This window comes from Leptidea sinapis, chromosome Z (genome assembly GCF_905404315.1).
Source record: "Leptidea sinapis chromosome Z, ilLepSina1.1, whole genome shotgun sequence".
NCBI lineage: Eukaryota > Metazoa > Arthropoda > Insecta > Lepidoptera > Pieridae > Leptidea > Leptidea sinapis.
In genome coordinates this window covers 25,971,912-25,991,139 of record NC_066312.1, presented here as the reverse complement: position 1 = coordinate 25,991,139, position 19,228 = coordinate 25,971,912, and the positions used below count along the sequence as shown (strand labels likewise).

At 35.3% G+C, this 19,228-nt stretch overlaps 1 protein-coding gene across 5 annotated transcripts in view; it reads left to right on the top strand.

The window, feature by feature from the left end:
- The window catches only part of LOC126978484 (uncharacterized), a 64,187-nt gene that overhangs the window by 35,939 nt on the left and 9,020 nt on the right, over positions 1-19,228 (top strand). For 4 of the 5 annotated variants that reach the window (XM_050827313.1, XM_050827312.1, XM_050827310.1 and 1 more), the window contains 3 exons: positions 5,050-5,161; positions 14,948-15,123; positions 18,488-18,658. In XM_050827313.1, the coding sequence (XP_050683270.1) occupies positions 5,062-5,161; positions 14,948-15,123; positions 18,488-18,658 (447 nt within the window). In that variant the 5' untranslated portion in view covers positions 5,050-5,061. The remainder of the gene's footprint in view (positions 1-5,049; positions 5,162-14,947; positions 15,124-18,487; positions 18,659-19,228) is intronic. The other variant, XM_050827314.1, reaches the window with a different exon arrangement.

Genomic DNA, 19,228 nt, shown 5'->3' with positions numbered 1-19,228 from the left:
TTTTAGTTTGTTAAAATTATTTGAAGTACGTGGTAAAAAGGGGTGTGATCTATAGTTTGTGTGCATGAGTGGAATATGGAGGACTTTATTTTATTATTAACACTAATACTGAATATATTAGATCTCTCGTTAAAAAGGGATTTAGTATAAAACAAATAAAATATTGCCGTTTGTTTCTCATTACTGATAATTATTCTAAACTTATCAAATTCACATTCAACTTTTTTCAATCCTGTTCTTAGAAAGAAATAAATCTTTTGGCTTCGTTATAATTTGTTGAAAATTGGAAGACATCGGTTATAATAATAAGAACATCTTATTGATAATATTTGTATTAATAACATAATATTTTTATAATTGTAATTTATTTTTTAAATCTTGTTAGATTGCATGTATAAGTTAAATCCAACTAAGTTCATAATTCATAATATTTACAAAGGATTAGTTATTGACTTATTTATAATATTTTATGATATTGTAATAGAAATGAATTACATCAAATATTTCTGTTTTCATTTATTGCGAAAGATAGACATCAATCATACAATTTTTCCATCACACACGCAGTCAAATAGGTCACTAGGTATTTACAATAAGGCTAATTCCACACAGATTAAATTATTATTCACAAACAAGACCTCAGCATAACATTACATAGTCGAGCACAATTAAATTAATTCTTGTCAACGCAATCACTGCGGAATGCTGAGTTCGTTTGATACTGGTTTCCTTAAGTGGGTTAATGTCTAATGCGGACACGGAGACCTGATTTTTAATAAGATTGCGAGTTGGTTTAGTTCTCACCGCTCCTCATCATTTGTTATGTGCTTCCAATAATATCGACGACAATATACTGCTTGTGTTGCTCTGAGAACATTATGGTATGGGCTCTTGTTTAAAAGGCATTTATTTTCTCAAAGTTATGATTCCTTTAGAATTCTTTTTGATCTTATTTCTAAAATACTAGACACTACTACCGCTTCGGCGCCGTTAATTCTCTGAGAGATAATAAACGGCGCAAGAAACTCTCCCAGCATTTTTTTTTTGCGTTTCGCGATTACAATCTCTTAGTGGGTATGATCTGCAGGGTTGGCTGGTCGCTTCAACCAGACCAGCTACTACAAAAAGTTCAGAACATTCTGGGATATTCACAGACTTCTCGGTGATTTTAAATTTTAGAGGCTTTTGAATTTTTGTTTAAACATAAAAAATATTGTTGAGCTTAGTATTTATTTTACCAGTGGGAGGCTACTTTGCACAGGATGCCGACTAGATTATGGGCACCACAACGGTGCCTATTTCTGTCATGAAGCAGTAATATGTTAGCATTACTGTGTTTCGATCTGGAGGGCACCAAAGCTAGTGAAATTCCTGGGCAAATAAGACTACTTGTCTCAGGGTGACGAGCGCAAGTGTAGTGCCACTCAGAGTTTTCGGGTTTTTCAAGAATCTTGAGCGGCACTGCATTGTAGTGGGCAGGGCGTATCAATTACCATCAGTTGAACATCATGCTTATTGGCATAAAAAATAATATTTCTATAGGTTTCTCAAAACTAACCACGACACGTGAGTTACACGAACTTTTCTGCATTCCAAAACATTCGTTGAATGTACAACAGAAACAAAGAGTGTTTTTAATGCCACAATCGTGAATACCCGGACCGTGCTCGTTGTCTGATGTCCCGACAACGATCGGCACGTTCTGACAAACAGAATGCGAACACATTAAATATGTTATTATGACGCAGCTGAGTAATGAAACTATTTCACCTTGGTGGGACGGTGTGTGTGTGGCCAAGTGTAGGCCAAGTAGAGCTCACGGGGCAGTCTGACAGGAGTCGTTGATATTTGAGGCCAATTAGGGCGATATTTAAATACTTAGTCTGGCCATAAATACTGTAACAATATTACATTTGAATTTGGAATCTGTCATTTTTGTATGATTGTTCATTGAGTCTTCTAATTTTGGCGCCAATACATTTTACAATATTATGCGATATTAAAATGGAGTGGGGATGAAATGGAATCCGAATCGCTGTGATTGCATTACACAAAGTAGGTATGGAGCCAAATGCAATAAATAAATGTTATTTGCAATAGATAATTATTTTTTCTTTGTTTCAATATTTATGGCAAGACTAGGTGGTAGAAAACAAAGTCGCTTAGCTGTCTCTCCATATGTATGCTCAGACCTTTGACGAATTGCGTTTTGATTGATCAATAATTAATAAAATAATCAAAATATTTTTGGAGAAATCTGTAAGTAAAAAAAGCCCATTTGTCGTATCACCGCTCTTCGACAACACTTCCATTAAAGCCTCGCCTAGTATCGGAATACTGGGTCTCGAAATCTCGAGCGATTGCCAATTCCGTGGCCATCTGGAAGGCAAAGCCAAATTGGCTTTGAAGAAGCTGGGCGTCATCAATAGAGCACGGCAATACTTCAAGCCGGCCCACATTCTAGCGCTCTACAAAGCGCAGGTCCGGCCACACATGGAGTATTGCTGTCATCTCTGGTCTGGCTCACCCCAGTATCAGCTCGATCCATTTGACCGCGTGCAACGCAGAGCAGCTCGAATTGTCGTGGACCCCACTGGGTCTACAGAATTTTTGTTAGAACTCTGTGAACGGCTGGATCACTTGGCGTTGCGTAGAGACGTCGCTTCATTGTGTGTCTTCTACCGCATTTATCACGGGGAGTGTTCTGAAGAGCTGTTTAACCTGATTCCTGCCGCCAAATTCCACCTTCGCACGACACGCCACAAATTAGGATATCATCCCCACCATCTGGAGGCGGTCCTCCACAATGCGGTTTTCAAGGAGCTTTCTTCCACGTACATTACAAGCTGTGGAATGAGCTTCCTTGTGCGGTGTTTCCGGGACGATACGACATGGGTACCTTCAAAAAAAGTGCGTACACCTTCCTTAAAGGCCGGCAACGCTCTTGTGATTCCTCTGGTGTTGCAAGAGAATGTGGGCGGCAGTGATCACTTAACACCAGCTGACCCGTACGCTCGTTTGTCCGCCTATTCCATAAAAAAAAAATGTATGATGAGTGGTACGTATAGCAGTACTCTGTAGCCGTACTGATAATAAGACATGCGATTTTCTCGTGTTGCGATACGAAAGGAAGGTGTCCTTTCGTTCCATGATTAACAACATAACTTGACAGAACCTGGAGAAGTGGAGTTGACGAATATTGTTATTGGCTGCGACATAAGAAATCTATCATTTCGACAATGTGACATCAGTTCCCATCTTAGGTTCCCATACATTATACATAGAAAATTATATCAAACGCTTTTGATTATGACTTGGGTTTTAAGTTAGAATATTAGGTAGTTAACAAATTGAAAGGGCAAACTTGGCTATCGTTTTTGTATTTATAGAAAAATATATAAATTGTACTGGGGCTGCGGCTTCGACTTCCGAAGACAGGAAACGTCGTAAATATGTCAGTCTCAGTGAGTCTTACATTTTTGTGTCGTTTGGTGTCGAGACACTTGGCCCGTGTGTCCCAGAGGCGCGGAGAATGTATAAAGTACTACCTTCTCGCCTCAATAGGGCTACTGACAACCCAAGCTGTTTAACCTGATTCCTACCGCCGAATTCCACCTTCGCACGACACGCCACAAGTTAGGATATCATCCCCACCATCTGAATGTGTGGCGGTCCTCCACAGTGCGGTTTTCAAGGAGCTTTCTTCCACGTACTACAAAGCTGTGGAATGAGCTTCCTTGTGCGGTGTTTCCGGGACGATACGACGTGGGTACCTTCAAAAAAAGCGCGTATACCTTCCTTAAACCCCGGCAACGCTCTTGTGATTCCTCTGGTGTTGCAAGAGATTGTGGGCGGCGGTGATCACTTAACAACAGGTGACCCGTACGCTCGTTTGTCCACCTATTCCATAAAAAAAAGCGTTGGCAGCCATTTCGGTCAACGGAACAGCCTAGCTATCCAACGTGGAAATGTTGCCAGTATTCTTGGTACGCCTCCTCGTTATGACAGTTTTAAATTATTGTAATCATAGTATTGTAAATATAACTATAAGATTTGTTTTGTTTGAATAAGTTATCTTATAATAATACATATATTAACAACTTTATAATAATAAATTCCTTAAATCGGTAAGTATTAGATATACTACTCGTATAAGATGAAATATATTAGTTTTGTGATATCCTAATTTCTACGATACATAGGTACTTAAATTGTTACTCAGGGCCTATTATGCTGCTTAATGTTATGTTCATTATATGTGATCCTCGTGTGTCCATATAAATGTTTGATTTGGTACCAAAAGAATAAATAAATAGCCAATAGTACAAATATGGAGTACACCATGCATATTTACCTAAACTTAAAAAATACATAGAATAGTTTTCGACTACAATGAGTAGGTAAGCTTGAATGGTGATAATCCCTAAGAAGAATGTTATTTACATTTTAAACAACACAGAGTATGAATATTGTTAGCGTACAATACTTGGAAACACAAAGTTTAAAGTTGAGACTGCTCAACACGTGTTTACCCTCATGTGTGTAGTTTTTTTTTTATTTATTGCTTCCTAGAGTTGAGAGATGTCCCACTTTATATTGCAGCTGAGAATTATTACAACGTAGTTATAAATATTTAAAACAAACATCAATTTAGGATCAAACCAAAAAATATGTTGTCTATTTTTAACCGACTTCAAAAAGGAGGAGGTTCTCAATTCGATTGGTATTTTTTTAATTATGTACACCGATTACGATGAGATTTATGATCCGATTTACGTGATTCTTCTTTAGTTTGATGCGGAATCATCGGAATGCGGTTTCAATGATCTAGCATGTATTAGAAAGCTTCTGGAAAGATCTAGAAAGTTCCAAAATAAGTCTACTTTAGAAAATGGATCCTTAAATATTTCTTATACGATTAAACATGCGATGTAATTTAACCCGATGTAGCAACGCCGGGTTCCGCTGCTAGTTTTATATACATATATGCGATACTCTTTTTTAATGTTAGAACTTTAAAAAAAAAATAATAACTTTTATTAATTTCAGTAGCGCCATGTCATGAGCCGCGTGGTGGTGGCGCTAGTGCTGCTGGTAGGCGCGGGCGCGGCGCATGCGCAGCTCCGGCCGGCAGACGCGCCGCCCGCCCTTAACGACACACGTGAGTATTCAACATGTTCTAGAATACCTAATATAGACTTATGTCATTTGGACGAAATTCCAGAAAAACGTTCCAAACCACAATCATGTCGAAATTGAGTTAAGAATACAGAACAGGTCACATGATTCATATTAACGGACTGACAAAAGATGGAAGCACCTTCCTACAAGCACACAGCCGGTCTAAGGTTCGAGTCTCCTTAGGAGACGCCCCGCGACTGTTGTTGCGTAGTCTTTGCGGCCTCCACGGCCCACGTCCTACTTCGCTGTGAAAGCCAGGGCTGCTAACAGCACAGAGGAGGTTTTAGTCGGTATGGGGTGTCCGCTTACGCGGACACTCGAATCCGACATATTACGCCCCGTTCCGGCGCGTAAATACGTAACCGTATTTCCTCCTCTCAACAAAAAAAAAAAGATGGAAGCCCTACTGTCACTCTTTAGATGACATCATGACTTAGTAGCCCAACCCATATGTATGAAATACACTCATATTTACAAAGTTTAAACACGAATTCCTTAAAATGTGATGTTTGTGGCTTGGAGCGTTTTTCTGGAACTACGTCCATTTATAAGTTTAGATTCTAGTTCCTAACCAGTTGCAGTGGTCCGCAAGAGTTAGATCATGCTCCGCGAATCGTTTTCAATATTCGCGGGCGATACGATACGTGCTCGCTGCGTTGTGAAGAATTATTGATTTCACCAGAACCAGAAGCAACTTCAAAAGGTATCGACCTCATGAACACGATATCGGAATGGCCTGTAATGTTGGGATCACGCTCGGGTCTAGCAACGTAGCTAGCTTCGTTCTTACGTTAGCTTCGAAGACTCTTCCTGGATGCCTTAAGAATACAATGCAAATGCAATGCAATTATTAAATTCTACTTTGTGATTAAAGTTCATATTCGGATTGACTTTATTCTATTTTTCTTGTACATCGTGGTCCCTGCTAAGAATAAAGAAATCGAAGTTGTCCCTGGCCAAGAAAAGGTTGGGAACCACTGGTCTAAATAGACTATGATATTCTTAACGTTATAATAATAATAAGCCTTTTTATTCCTTGTTAACAATAGTTTTTTTTTACAGTAAACACCAATTTACATTGTATTTGTAATTTAGTTTTGGTTATATTTAGTAATGTGTAAGATTAAATTAAAATATAATATAAACAATTTATGGGTTAATAAGAACCCCTGTATGAGTAAAGGCCTCCTCCAAAGATGCCCATTCTTGTCGGTCTTGTGCTATGGAGCACCAGTCTATGCCAGCTAATCTTTTCAGATCATCTTCCCAGCGGGCTAAGGGTTTTCCCCTTCTCCTCTTGCCTGAAGGACCTTTCCACTGGGTAACTCTAGCTCTATAGCAGTCCACCTTCTATCAGCCATTCTCGCCACATGTCCAGCCCATTGCCATTTCCGCTTTTGGGCGAAGGTCAAAGCGTTTGTAGCTTTGGTAATGCCTCTTATCTTTGTGTGTCGTATTTTATCCATTTTCTTTATGTTTAACATGCTTCGCTCTAAGCCTCTTTGACATGTATTAATTTTATGCGCAGCTTCTGTAGAGAATTCTTAACGTTACTTAAATTAAATTATTATCAAAATGGACACATTATAAAAGCTCCTAAACTCAACATAACCGCACGTCGACTGCGGGGAAGAACTAACAAAAGTCGAGAGCCAAGCGCTCAAGCAGACTTAAACGATGTATCTGGATCCTTTTTTAGGACATTGCACGACCTACAGCCCCGAGGAAGAGATTAGGACCAATTGACTTCACGAGTGCAATCTTTATTATCACAACTGTCTTTCTTTCTGTAATTATTATGACAGTAATGAGTTTAGATTATGAAGATCGAATGAATACTTTAGGCTCCTTATAATATTAATATAAACGAAATTTATTTATTTTATAATTTCAACGGAATCTATTCATTTTGGGTAAGCAAACCTCATAGATCATATTTTATACGTCTAGATAGACTATGACAGCTGTGAAAACGTCGAAAAAATTAAGTTTAGAACTAACCTTTATTTTGAGCAATTCACGCACATTAACATAAAGTGTCATACAAATCGCGAGTGTAAGACGCAGCTTGTCACGCACACTAAACTAATATTCCTGGCCTGTTTTTATCGATTGTCTAACAGGAAGACACTCTATCTAGACGTATAAATCATCTAAAAATATAATAAATGAAATGCCAGATAACCAAGTACAAGCTTACTAAAAAAGTGTGTGTGTAGGTACTTATGAATCCACGCAAGAAGTTAGTCTTTGGCCTAGCAAAGCAAAAATCCTTAAAATTATTTATTCCTCGTGCTATTTATTCTACGTTTGCAGAAAGAACAATATTCTAAAAATCTTGCAACGATGGCTTTAATAATTAATTATTAAATAACGAATACGGCTGTACGGGCTTAAACCCTTTGCCTATTCTTATAAAGGACGAAGAAACCAAAAAAAAATTAATGTCGCAAACGTCTGAAAATTTTATGAACCAACTTCACCATGTTACTTTTGCGTAAAGCCATATTTATGTGTAGTCTAATGTAGATATTAAGATATCATTATGTAATATTATAATTATGTTTTTCAGCGTAACATTTAACGCTGAAAACGAGCGACAACTCACTTATATAACCCTTTATTTGAAGTCTTCTAGTCCTTTCTTTCAAGTCGGTAGAAACTTGTCTACCACATTATCTATACAGAGTAATAAGAGTTATTAGGTTGCATCAACAGTGTGAGCATTAAATATTACACACTCGCTCCACTTTATAAACAGATTCACTATTTATTCAAGAGTTTCACGAGGCCAACTTTCTATTTCCCTATATGTAAGAATACATTAAAACTCTTGTGTTTTGTAATCAGTATAATAAAAATTTGTTACACAATCATAATCTGTTTCATAATGTTCAATTAGTATATTTGCACAGGTTTGGTGTTTTTGGGTAGTTTTAAGGACGGATTTTATTACTTGTTGAGTGAGTTTTAGCAAATCTGCTGTGCCACGCCTTAGAGATGCGGTGAGTGATGAGTTTATACGAGATCAACAATGTCGCACATATCTTACGGTATCGACTGACAAACTTGAAACAGGAATTGAAGTGAATTTTAAATTACAACCATTATTATTAACCGATTTATATTAGGAAATTTTCAATCACCAAATAGAATTTTTAATTCAACAATGAAAATTAAAACAAACTAAAAAGTAGGAAATATTTTCTAGTTTTAAAGTCTGTTTTCTATAAAAAGCGTGTTTCTTATTTTTTATTTTTTTTTTACATTTAAATATGAAATTGTTTTCTTATTAAAGGAAACTTATAGTTAAAATTAAAATCTTTTGAAGGCTGTCAAAGTGTAACATTCTTTGTCATCTATCGAACACAAACGCTGCCTAATGACCACGTCACGGTAACCTGAATGAAACGTTACTTGTATTTTCTTGTATTGACTTTTCATGTTCGACCAACGTCGTGTTGTACCGTTAATCAATGGCCACTGTACTTACCGCTCGGTAAACGCATAACAAGCGCTTTCCCCTTTGCTACTTCGAAAGTATTCTAAGACCTGACGTAACTGCTACTTACAGAAGCAAGATTGTTATACGGAATAATAAACGTATTAATTAGAAAATTCATTACATCTCCGTGAAATTCTAATTTTCGAGATGGTTCTGATGATGTTTTGAAACTCGCGCACTCGATATTAAAACGAACAGTCCATAATATTTAATTTTTACACAACAACAATAGAAAAGTACTAAGAACGAGCTCTCTATCTGTTCGAAGCGTTACAAGATAGCGTCAGATTTAGGACCGTAACACGATATATACTTATAAATATAGAGCCGCAGCTGCCGAGCGCTCACCAAATATAAAACGTAAATGTTTTTTTTATGGAATGATAGTTTTGAAAACTATGTATTTCTGAATACCCAGAGTATTAAATATCTTAGGGATAGGACGGGTATAGTGCAAGTCAGCTTCTCACACGAATGTTCCCACACTCGCACAAAATATAAAACAATGCACTCATATAATCTACTGGTTAAGTTCTTTTATAAAAAAAACTATTTATATGCTAACAATTTAATAATAAAATGCTCACAAAATACCTTTATTTATTTACGGGGTGTGTGTGGATTGAAGCATCTACTGTACTCAATAACTCTTGTCTTTAGTATTAATTGATTTTTTTACTTTTATAGTAATAAAGTTCATTAATAGTAAAATGTTCTTTTTATATCTTCTTGTTTGGTTATGCATTGTTGTCTTGCTCCTATTACTCTTACAAATACGCCTAAATATAACATTCTTGATACAACTTTTAAAGAGAAACTTTTATTACATCGTCTCAAACTTTTTCGTCTGTGTGTTGCATGTCGCGTGACATTCGGGCGGCGCCTTTACTTCACAGCAGCTGACCGTGTAGTGTATAGACTATTACTCATTTGTGCCAGTGCTCCAAGCTATTTTGTTTGTTTTTTTTAAAGTAAATATTATTCCAAAAAATTTTAGTTAAATATCTATAATGTGAAAATATGTTCCACTTTTACCGTGGTTTCATAAAACCACACAATCCATTTTTTTATTATTTCGTCTTTGTAGTTCTGCGCGTAATGGTATCACTATTGTATTTCATTACATTATGAACATGACTACGTAAAGTAGTGATGAAATACGAGAATCATTAACATCGAAATCATAATAACCGTTGATAATTATATACTTTAATGAAGGTTCATTTATGTTAAGTGTCTGTACAAATACAATTAGTGATTGTGTTGAAATGAATGTTATCCCTGACATTTCAAATTGATACGAATATTTCTTTTTGTCGTCGATGCGAAACCATTTTGATCGCTATTGTTTTACCATTCACCAATAGGATTGCTTCATTGTATCCGCTAGTTTGCCACAAAATAGACAGTAAATGAGGTGGCTTATAAATTCAGTCGTGGGTACCGCGTACGTATCATTCCCTCGGAGTATTTAACAGCCTACCTTCGGAGATAGCCGTTTATTTCTTTCTTTTTCTTACTATGTATTATTCAAAATAATATAAGAGCCGACACGATTCTCGTTATACAATAAACACCAAAGTAGATTTTTACGTGATGTTTTTACCATACTTCTACTAAGTAACGAATTATTTTAAGATAGACTTCAGTCCAGTGGAATAGCTCTGTATTGTGCTAAAATTTTAGATGGTGATACTTATTTTTTTATATCATCGTAAATTGTAAATTATATATAGTGTTTACGTAGATAATCTCTACCATCATACCATAATCTCTTTCTTAAAAAAATAAAATTTGAAAACAAAATTTTATGAACGATGCGGGACTCGAACCCACGACCTCTGGCGTTCCGTGCCAGAGCTCTGCCAACTGAGCTAACCGTTCGAGTAATGTATCGTCATAAAATCTTGTATGCTTTGTTCAACTCTCAGGTTGTGGCTTCATCTACAGGATCTACTTTACAGTTGATAACCTGCTCAACCCCAATATTTCTATATTGGAAAATTTACTTGATATCTCTTTCTTTTTAATATTGTTGTGAAAGGGACTACCATGCGTTTAAAACAAGCCTATAATGCTTCAATCTATTTTGAATGTATGCCCATAGCGATTAATCTGACACTAATCGTAAGGGGCGCTCACTAACGTGAAAGTAGCGATTAACATAAATAATATATAAACATAACATACCATTAATATAGTCGCGAAGGTTTATTGCATATCTGATTATAATACAAAGTAAATATATAAAATCTTTACATTATTTTTGTATGAGCAAGTTGTAACACAAGGACGTAGCCCATGCAGATACTATCACACTCGATTCGCTTTAGATCACCAGTGAAACACAGAAATAACGTCCTTATAGTCAAGAGAAGACAGACTTAATTACCTCGGAGTGCATATGTCTTTGGGACACGCAACGCTATGTTAGCAGTTTTGACCATTGGTAAAGTAAAAAAGTCACAATTAAATTTGTAGGATCATAAAAGTAATGTACTGTTTTGTATGAGCGACACTTCTTGATAGTCAATTGACATATTGTACGACATTACATCAAATTTGTAATACGTGCAGGTGCCTGCGACTTTCCTCTCTGCTATTTCATTTGACTGAGCAATTTGTTTGTGAAACTAGTGGAATGAATTTATTGTACATAAAATAATACGGGAAATTTGCTACAATACACCGTGAAAGTGAAAACCGCATTCTAGGCGGTTTAGTTGTTTCCGAGAATAGTTAATCCCTTTCACCCGAATGCCGGGTAAAATTTAACATTTTTTTTTCAATTTGTGATTTTTGATTATACATATATCTATACACTATTATACTCTATACAGTGCAAACTTACCAAACTTAATATTCACCTCAGATTTCAAAAAATAATCTATATATATATAAAAATGAATTGCTGTTCGTTAGTCTCGCTAAAACTCGAGAACGGCTGAACCGATTTGGCTAATTTTGTTCTTGAATTATTTGTGGAAGTCCAGAGAAGGTTTAAAAGGTGAATAAATAGGAAAATGCTGCTAAATTAAATAAAAACAACAAATTTGTTTTTCCTTTGATGTGTCCATACATAACTTCTATGAGAGAATTTATTGACGCACGGTTTGATAGTTCTGCTGTGAAACAATTTCATTACGACAGCAGGGTCGATATTTTACGAAGTAATTTTTGATGTTATGATATATTATTGACAAATTCATATAAAAACATTATTTTATTTATTATATACAGAACAACGTCTGTCGGGTCAGCTAGTAAGTTATATTTATTTATTAAAAATATTGCGTTATTTAGTAGAGATGTAGTAAAAAGATGCGCAAACCTCTATTTTGGAGATTATCCTTTCGAGAATATTTTTAAAATCGTTCGAGCTATTTTAAATAATATAGTAAAAAAATCATTTTGGAGGTAGGGCAGAGAAAAAAATAGGCGGTATTTCTTTGGAAGGCCTTAAATTGAAACTACGTTCATGATTTTAAGTTCTTACCATCTCCAATGAATTTAATAGTCTACGGTAATTCAAGAACTTATTTGTATGCAGATATTGTCGAATCTCTTATTCGTGTGTTCAACATTTTAAATGATATAAGATCAAAGACCTCTTGTTATACTCTCAAAGTCAAAATATATTATGAATAAACAAAACTCAACGAAAGATCCTTACACATCTGTCAGGTTTATTTAGTTGAGTTCCCGGGACAGGGCTTTTCATGCTCGTGGTGACGTCGTGGGGCACCTAAGATATGTGCGAGGGAGGCGATTGCTGGTCCATCCGTCATACTCGTGAACGGGCTCTGCATGTGGTGCCGGGTCGGTCCTGTCTTCAGGGATTTGGATATGCTCGCTACGTATACGAACCTTTACTAATTTATAGTGTACTTACATGCGACTCTTTTGAATTTTTTTTATGATTGATCACTTCTTTTTTTTAACTTACATAAGTAAGTTTATACACTTTAGATGCATTGTATAAAATATAATGTAAAATCTTTAACTGTTAACATCGATTAAAAAGAGTGGCAATTTTGCAGAGTGCAATGAGTTTCTTGCCACTTATTCTCATTAAAGCTCAAATTTTTCGAAGTAGTGTTACAATTTTTGACATTCCTACGTATCGTTTTGACTACTTAATTCGATAAACTATTTTTTTTTAAATAAGATAAGCGTTTGAATCTTCGACATGGAATGATATATTCTTATAACTTGGTGTATTAGGTACGTAGTATTAGAAAACTGTGAAATACCTAAGCTTGTAATAATTTTATCAGCGATCGGAATTATCATTGACTAGCTTCTACCCTCGACTTGGTATGCGTTAAGTTCAAATGGCACTTCATCGGGAACTCTTAAGTTTTTTTTTCGAATGAAATACACGTTGTATCCTTTTTTGTACACCTGACAAAATTTTATAAAGATCGGTAGAGTTGTTAAGGCGTACCAGCTTAACAAACACTGATACTAAAACATCATAGGATCGCTCGCTGCGGTGAGCAGCAGATAATCTGAAAATTTCATCATAGTCCGTCGAGATACACATTGATTTATAAACTTTTTTATCATCATTACGAAGGATTAGTGTTGGAAATACTAGACACGATTTCATCGACTTGTTACTTTGTTCATGGTAACAATAAAACTGACTGTATTAGCAGTGTTCTTCCTGTATCGTTTACTGGAAGGGTTATTGTTCTAATATGAGTCTTAATCCCTTGTCATAATAATCGACTTAAAGCAGGTACAAACACTTTTCAGGATCATTTCAGCATTTTACAGAAAAGCTGAAATAGAAATAATAACTGAAAAAACAGAAGTAGATACGTAACCTCAACAAAAAAAATCATAAGTGGCTCAATTATTTCGTAATATTATAAAAAAAAATCTACTGATTTTTGTATGGGAGTGAAAAAAGGTAATCAACATAAATGCAAAAAGGTTATATGCTGTTGTTACTTATATTTTTATAAAGTATAAAATTACTCGTAGTATTTCTAAAACGATTGTGAAATTTACATTAATTTATTTAAGTTACATCTTAATTAATTATAATTATAATAATTATAATATCTTTCAATTTTATTTTTTATTAATATTAATGATAGCATTGTGAAATCCGACATGTTTCAGAATAACAGTAGTGTGTTGGTATTTAGACAATTTTATAACATATTTTGCATGTCAATTGACGAAACATATTTGATTATCAATAACGTTATATTGTATTATAACATTGTACTTAAGATATTAACATATCTTAAGTACAATGTTTCTTGCAAATAAAATTTCATTTCATTTCAATGGCATTGAATATCGAAGGTATACAATTAATTGTGAAGTTTTTTTTAAATCGTAAACATAAATAATAAGACTTTGTTGAATGTTATTATCGGATTAAACGCTAGATGGCGTTGAAGAAAAATATAAAACTAATTAGTGAAAACAGAATTATTGTTATTTAAAAGAACTAACAGTAGAAATCATAATATTATGTAATATTTTTTGAATTGTTTTTTGGTTTTTGTGCTCACTAATCAAGTCTATTAACTACTATTGTATAATATTATACTCATTTGAAAATGAACTGAAGTATACGTTACATTTTTAAACTCGACTTCGTGTGATGTACTTGGAACCCAAGATTTTTTTTTAATTCATTATTAAGAAATGTTCATTTAAAATCTTCAAAGATATCCGGCGACTGAGTAAATATGTCAAAAGAGATATATATATAGACATATATTTGTCACTCTAGAAAAATTCTTTTCTTCTTGATTGAAAGGGCACATGAAAGGAGGTATTATCCTCAGATTTATATTTCTATGAAGGAACGGAAATCTTCATAGAACATTATTGAACGCCACCAAACCACAATCCTTTAAAATATTATTATCTCTGTGTCCCACTGCTCATATTAAGTTATTGTTTGTTTTATGCATTCCGGCTTAGCGACAGTCGAGTCTTTCTTTTATACGACGGGATTTTAGTGTTATCAGCGCTGGACAGTATTTGTAAGAATAATTGTATTATCAGGGCTTAGAGTTATGAGAACTTATAAGAATTATGATTAAATGTCCATTGAACGAGCAACAGTCGCAGATTCGATTTTTTTTTTTTTGGGTATTTGAAATGAATAGAAATTCCGATGTTATAACGAACTTTTCTCAAGTGTACAGAGCTTGTGGTGGTCATTTTCTACCCAATGAGCCTGATTACCTTTGATGATATAAAAATAAATGAAGTTACGTTTCATCACAGGGTGCGGGACAGAGTGCGTGCGATGTTCTGCTGACGGTTGTGTTAAATGCGCCAAGCTCCTGGTGTGGCCGGGGGCCACGTGCGTCCACCACTGTCCCTCAGGAACCCAGGAATCCTGGGCTCATGACAGCCAGCTCATGGGCAGAGTTTGTTACCCAGCTCATACCTACAACGAGGTTAGTATTTTATAACTAATATTATATTACCCTTGTTGCCATTTGATGGTAAGAAAAAAGAAAATAAACAGTAGAAGTACAACGATTGAGCTTCGTGTCCATCACAGACGTCCTACAACACCGTAGGATATTTATTTCATCATCATCATCCGGAAGACGTCCACTGCCGGACAAAAGCCTCCCCCAAAGATTTACACGACGATCGTCCCGTTCTGCCTTCATCCAACGTATTCCGGCGATCTTGACCAGATCGCCGGTCCATCTTGTGGGGCCTACCACCATGCGTGTTCCGGTACGTGGTCGCCATTCGAGGACTTTCCTGCACCAACGGCTATCTGTGGTTTATTTATGTGGAAGTAATTCCTGATTTAATCTGTGCGCTTGTGTGACTGGATTTTACTGTCTAATTTTGTTGAATAAATTTTACGTTTTCCGACTCAGTCATACCAATTCAACGATTTTTGACTTTTTTGTCTGTCTGTCTCTCTTCTCTAGAACGGCTTGACCAATCTTGATGAAAAATGATTTGTAATAAGAAATATATGTAGTATAAACTATATATTATGTTGGTTAAATGAGTTTGGTTACTTCTTTAATAACTCAAGAACTGATTGACAGTTCTTGATGAAAATTGGTCTATAACTTTTATCATCGCGGAACTTTAACCATAGTAATTATTATGACGGGGACTCACGACATATATTTTATTAACTAGATGCCGATAGTTCGATCTAACTGCATGAGTCGTGGTCATAGCAGAACTGCGGAGGCAGCGAGAAACTCTTGACACATTGACACTAATAGTACATCAATCCGTACCGTGGCGTCTAACGTTTTGGTCTTTGATTCCCTAAATCACGACACACACTACTGACGAAACCCATACTTTCGGGTCTTTTAGTTGTATTTGTTGCAGATGGCTTTGAAAAGTATGTATATAATGTATAATAAGTGAAAAAATATAATTGAAATAAAATAACTAGCCGTAAAAATCACAATATTTTTAATTGTTTTTGTTGATTTAGTGCTCCTTTACCATATTAATAAAATTTGAAAAACAGCTTGATAATAGCTTAAACTATATTCAATAAAATAGAGAAAAAAATAAATGTATATATTTAACCTCAGTAATTCTGGAATTTCTATGATGGCTAAAAGTGAAGTGTTGTTGTTTATTATAATGACACATTACTATTTCTAGTATAAGTAAAAGTACTCTGTGCATTAGTATTTCCACAGAGTAGTGATGGATACCCTTACGTTGTTAGTATAACTCGCGAGCTGCGACATCACCCACGGAGGGCAGTAACGAATCAAGTCGATAGCGTGACCGATAACTAACAAACACCAAAACAATGGTGTTAATTATTGTACTAACTAACATACAAAGCCATATTGCCTTTTGTAATAACAGGCTGAGGTCGATCTAAGCTAATCTAAGTTTTACATAAGTAAAGTCTAAGTATGCTTTATAGATCTGAGCCTCAGTTCACGAAGTAACGGGCACAGCTAGTTGATACCTATTTTCTTTCATCAAATCAATCAATCAATTTGACTTAAATTAATGTATTTATGCTTGTGAAGTCAAAGTCAAAATATCTTTATTCATTGAAATCATATTTGATCATTTATAATCGTCAATTTTTGGTTTCTTATAATAATAAGAACTACATAAATAGTTTGTAAAAATAATATATTACTCTCAAAAATTATAATGTTTTGTTTTATTAAAACAGAGTTAGAGCATGCATTTTTATCATCTAAGTAATCCGTTATTTTATAGTAAGCTTTTTTATAAAGTTTTAGTTTAATTGAGCTTTTAAATTTGCTTACTGGCAGATTAAGCATACCTATGACTTGGGAGTTAATTATAAAAGCGTATACATTGCCCCTTGTACCAAATTGTTACCAATAACCTTTTTACTTTTCTAAAATACGTAGAGCTAAATAGAAAGCATAATAATTAATTTAAACCATACTTGTTTAACAAAGCAGCAACTGTAACAAAGTGTGTAAAGCCGTTTATAGGTAGGAAATAGGTCACAGCGTCCATAAGCAAACTACCTCATGTGGTGAACACAGGCGTCAGATTGCTTTTGATGTGCCGTCAATGAAGCAATATTTGTACCATTTATGAGATTAATAGCAGAGTTTGTTAACGGTTTACTTTTAATAAAACGAGCGTTTTAAAATGCAAATTAGAAACGTGTCTGACAATACAGAAAGCAGTTTCACTTAAAAGCTGGACGTAAATTTAAATTGCTTCCGACCTTATGCAATGATGAAAATAATATTTTCTTGGGTTAAATTTGTTTATGTGAATTGATATGAAATATATTGAATGAAATATTATGAAAAATAAAGATTTGTGTATTGTTTAAGCCATACGTACAATTGTCGGTTTTTTTTCATGTTACGTACCTACTTATTAAATATATACCAAAGTACAGTAATCATTACTTCATAATGATCACAGTTTCAAACACAAAATACGAAATTAAATATTAAATAAAATATGAAGCAACATAATATAATCGAAATTAATGTTTTAAATAAAGTATTTGATAAAATACAGATGTGATAATCGCGATTTTCCTGTAGGTACTGATAATAAATATGGCCGGCGCGGGGTGACGGGCAACATATTTTTTTATTAAGTTTTTTACGCAATGTTTAATTAAATGTAGAGTTAAGGAAGATAAAGTGAATAAGTGATATTTTATTATAAATGCGGACACCTATTCCCATAAAACAAGAATATACTTTTTGCAGACGATAATAATCAGTACACGATTTATGTTTTTGTCTCCTCTGGACCTCAAGGGCGTGACGTTTGAATTTCAATTCCTGTTTGCTTATATTCATTTATGTGGGAGGCTCTTTTGCACAGAATGCTGGCTAGATTATGGGTACTACAACGGCGCCTATTTCTACCGTGAAGAAGTAATGTGTAAGCATTACTATACTTCGGTCTGAAGGGCGTTGTAGCTGGTAAAATTACTGGGCAAATGAGACATAACATCTTATGTCTCAAGGTGACGAGTGCATTATTAGTGCTGCTGAGAATTCTAGGGTATTTCAAGAATCCTCAGCGGCACTGCATTGTAGTGGACAGGGCGCATCAATTACCACCAGCTGAACGTCCTTCTCGTCTCAACCCTTTTTTAATTTCACTAGCTACGGCGCCCTTCAGACCGAAACACTGTAATGTTTACACATTACATCTTCACGGCAGAAATAGGCGCCGTTGTGATACCCAATCTAGCCAGCGTCCTGTGCAAAAGAGCCTCGTACTGATAAATATTGCTATTTATTCGGTATTTTTTCCAGGTAAATATTGGTATTTATTCGGTATTTTCCCCAGGTGTTGATAGGCGGCGTGTGTGGTGTGGCCTTGTGCCTGGTCGTGATCGCGGCGGGCGCGACATATGCGCGCTGCCGCCGCTCCCGGGCCCGCTCGCAACCGCTTCCGCAACAGAACCAAGACGACGACGCGCAGCTCAGAGAGTTCCATAAACAGCTGGACTGCTTAAGAGTAAGTTTTACATTACTCAACGTTACTAAGCAACGCTATTACTGTACTGATTTTGTTCGCAGCTTCGCAACCATGAATATATAGGACGCATGTTAATTATACGCATGTTAATAATTAATTTCCGTGACTCTGCAAAACCTTTTTGCCAGTGGGAGGCTACTTCGCACAGGATGCCGGCTAGATTATAGGTACAACAACGGTGCCTATTTCTGCTGTGAAGCAATAATGTGTAAGCATAACTGTGTTTCGGTCTGAAGGGCGCCGTAGCTAGTAATATTACTGGGCAAATGAGACTTAACATTTATTTTTATTTCTCAAGGTGACGAGCTCAGTTGAAGTGCCGCTCAGAATTTTTGGGTCTTTTAAGAATTCTGAGCGGCACTGCTTTGTAATATCAATTATTATCAACTGAACATCATGCGCGTTGCGGCACTTATTTCCATAAAAAAATACAAAAACATCACAAATCTATCAAATTTGCACACCCTACCCGCTACACAAAATATTTAAAGCTAAATGTGACATTTGACTTTACTATTTGAAATAATTAAAATTAAATATTAGGCAGAT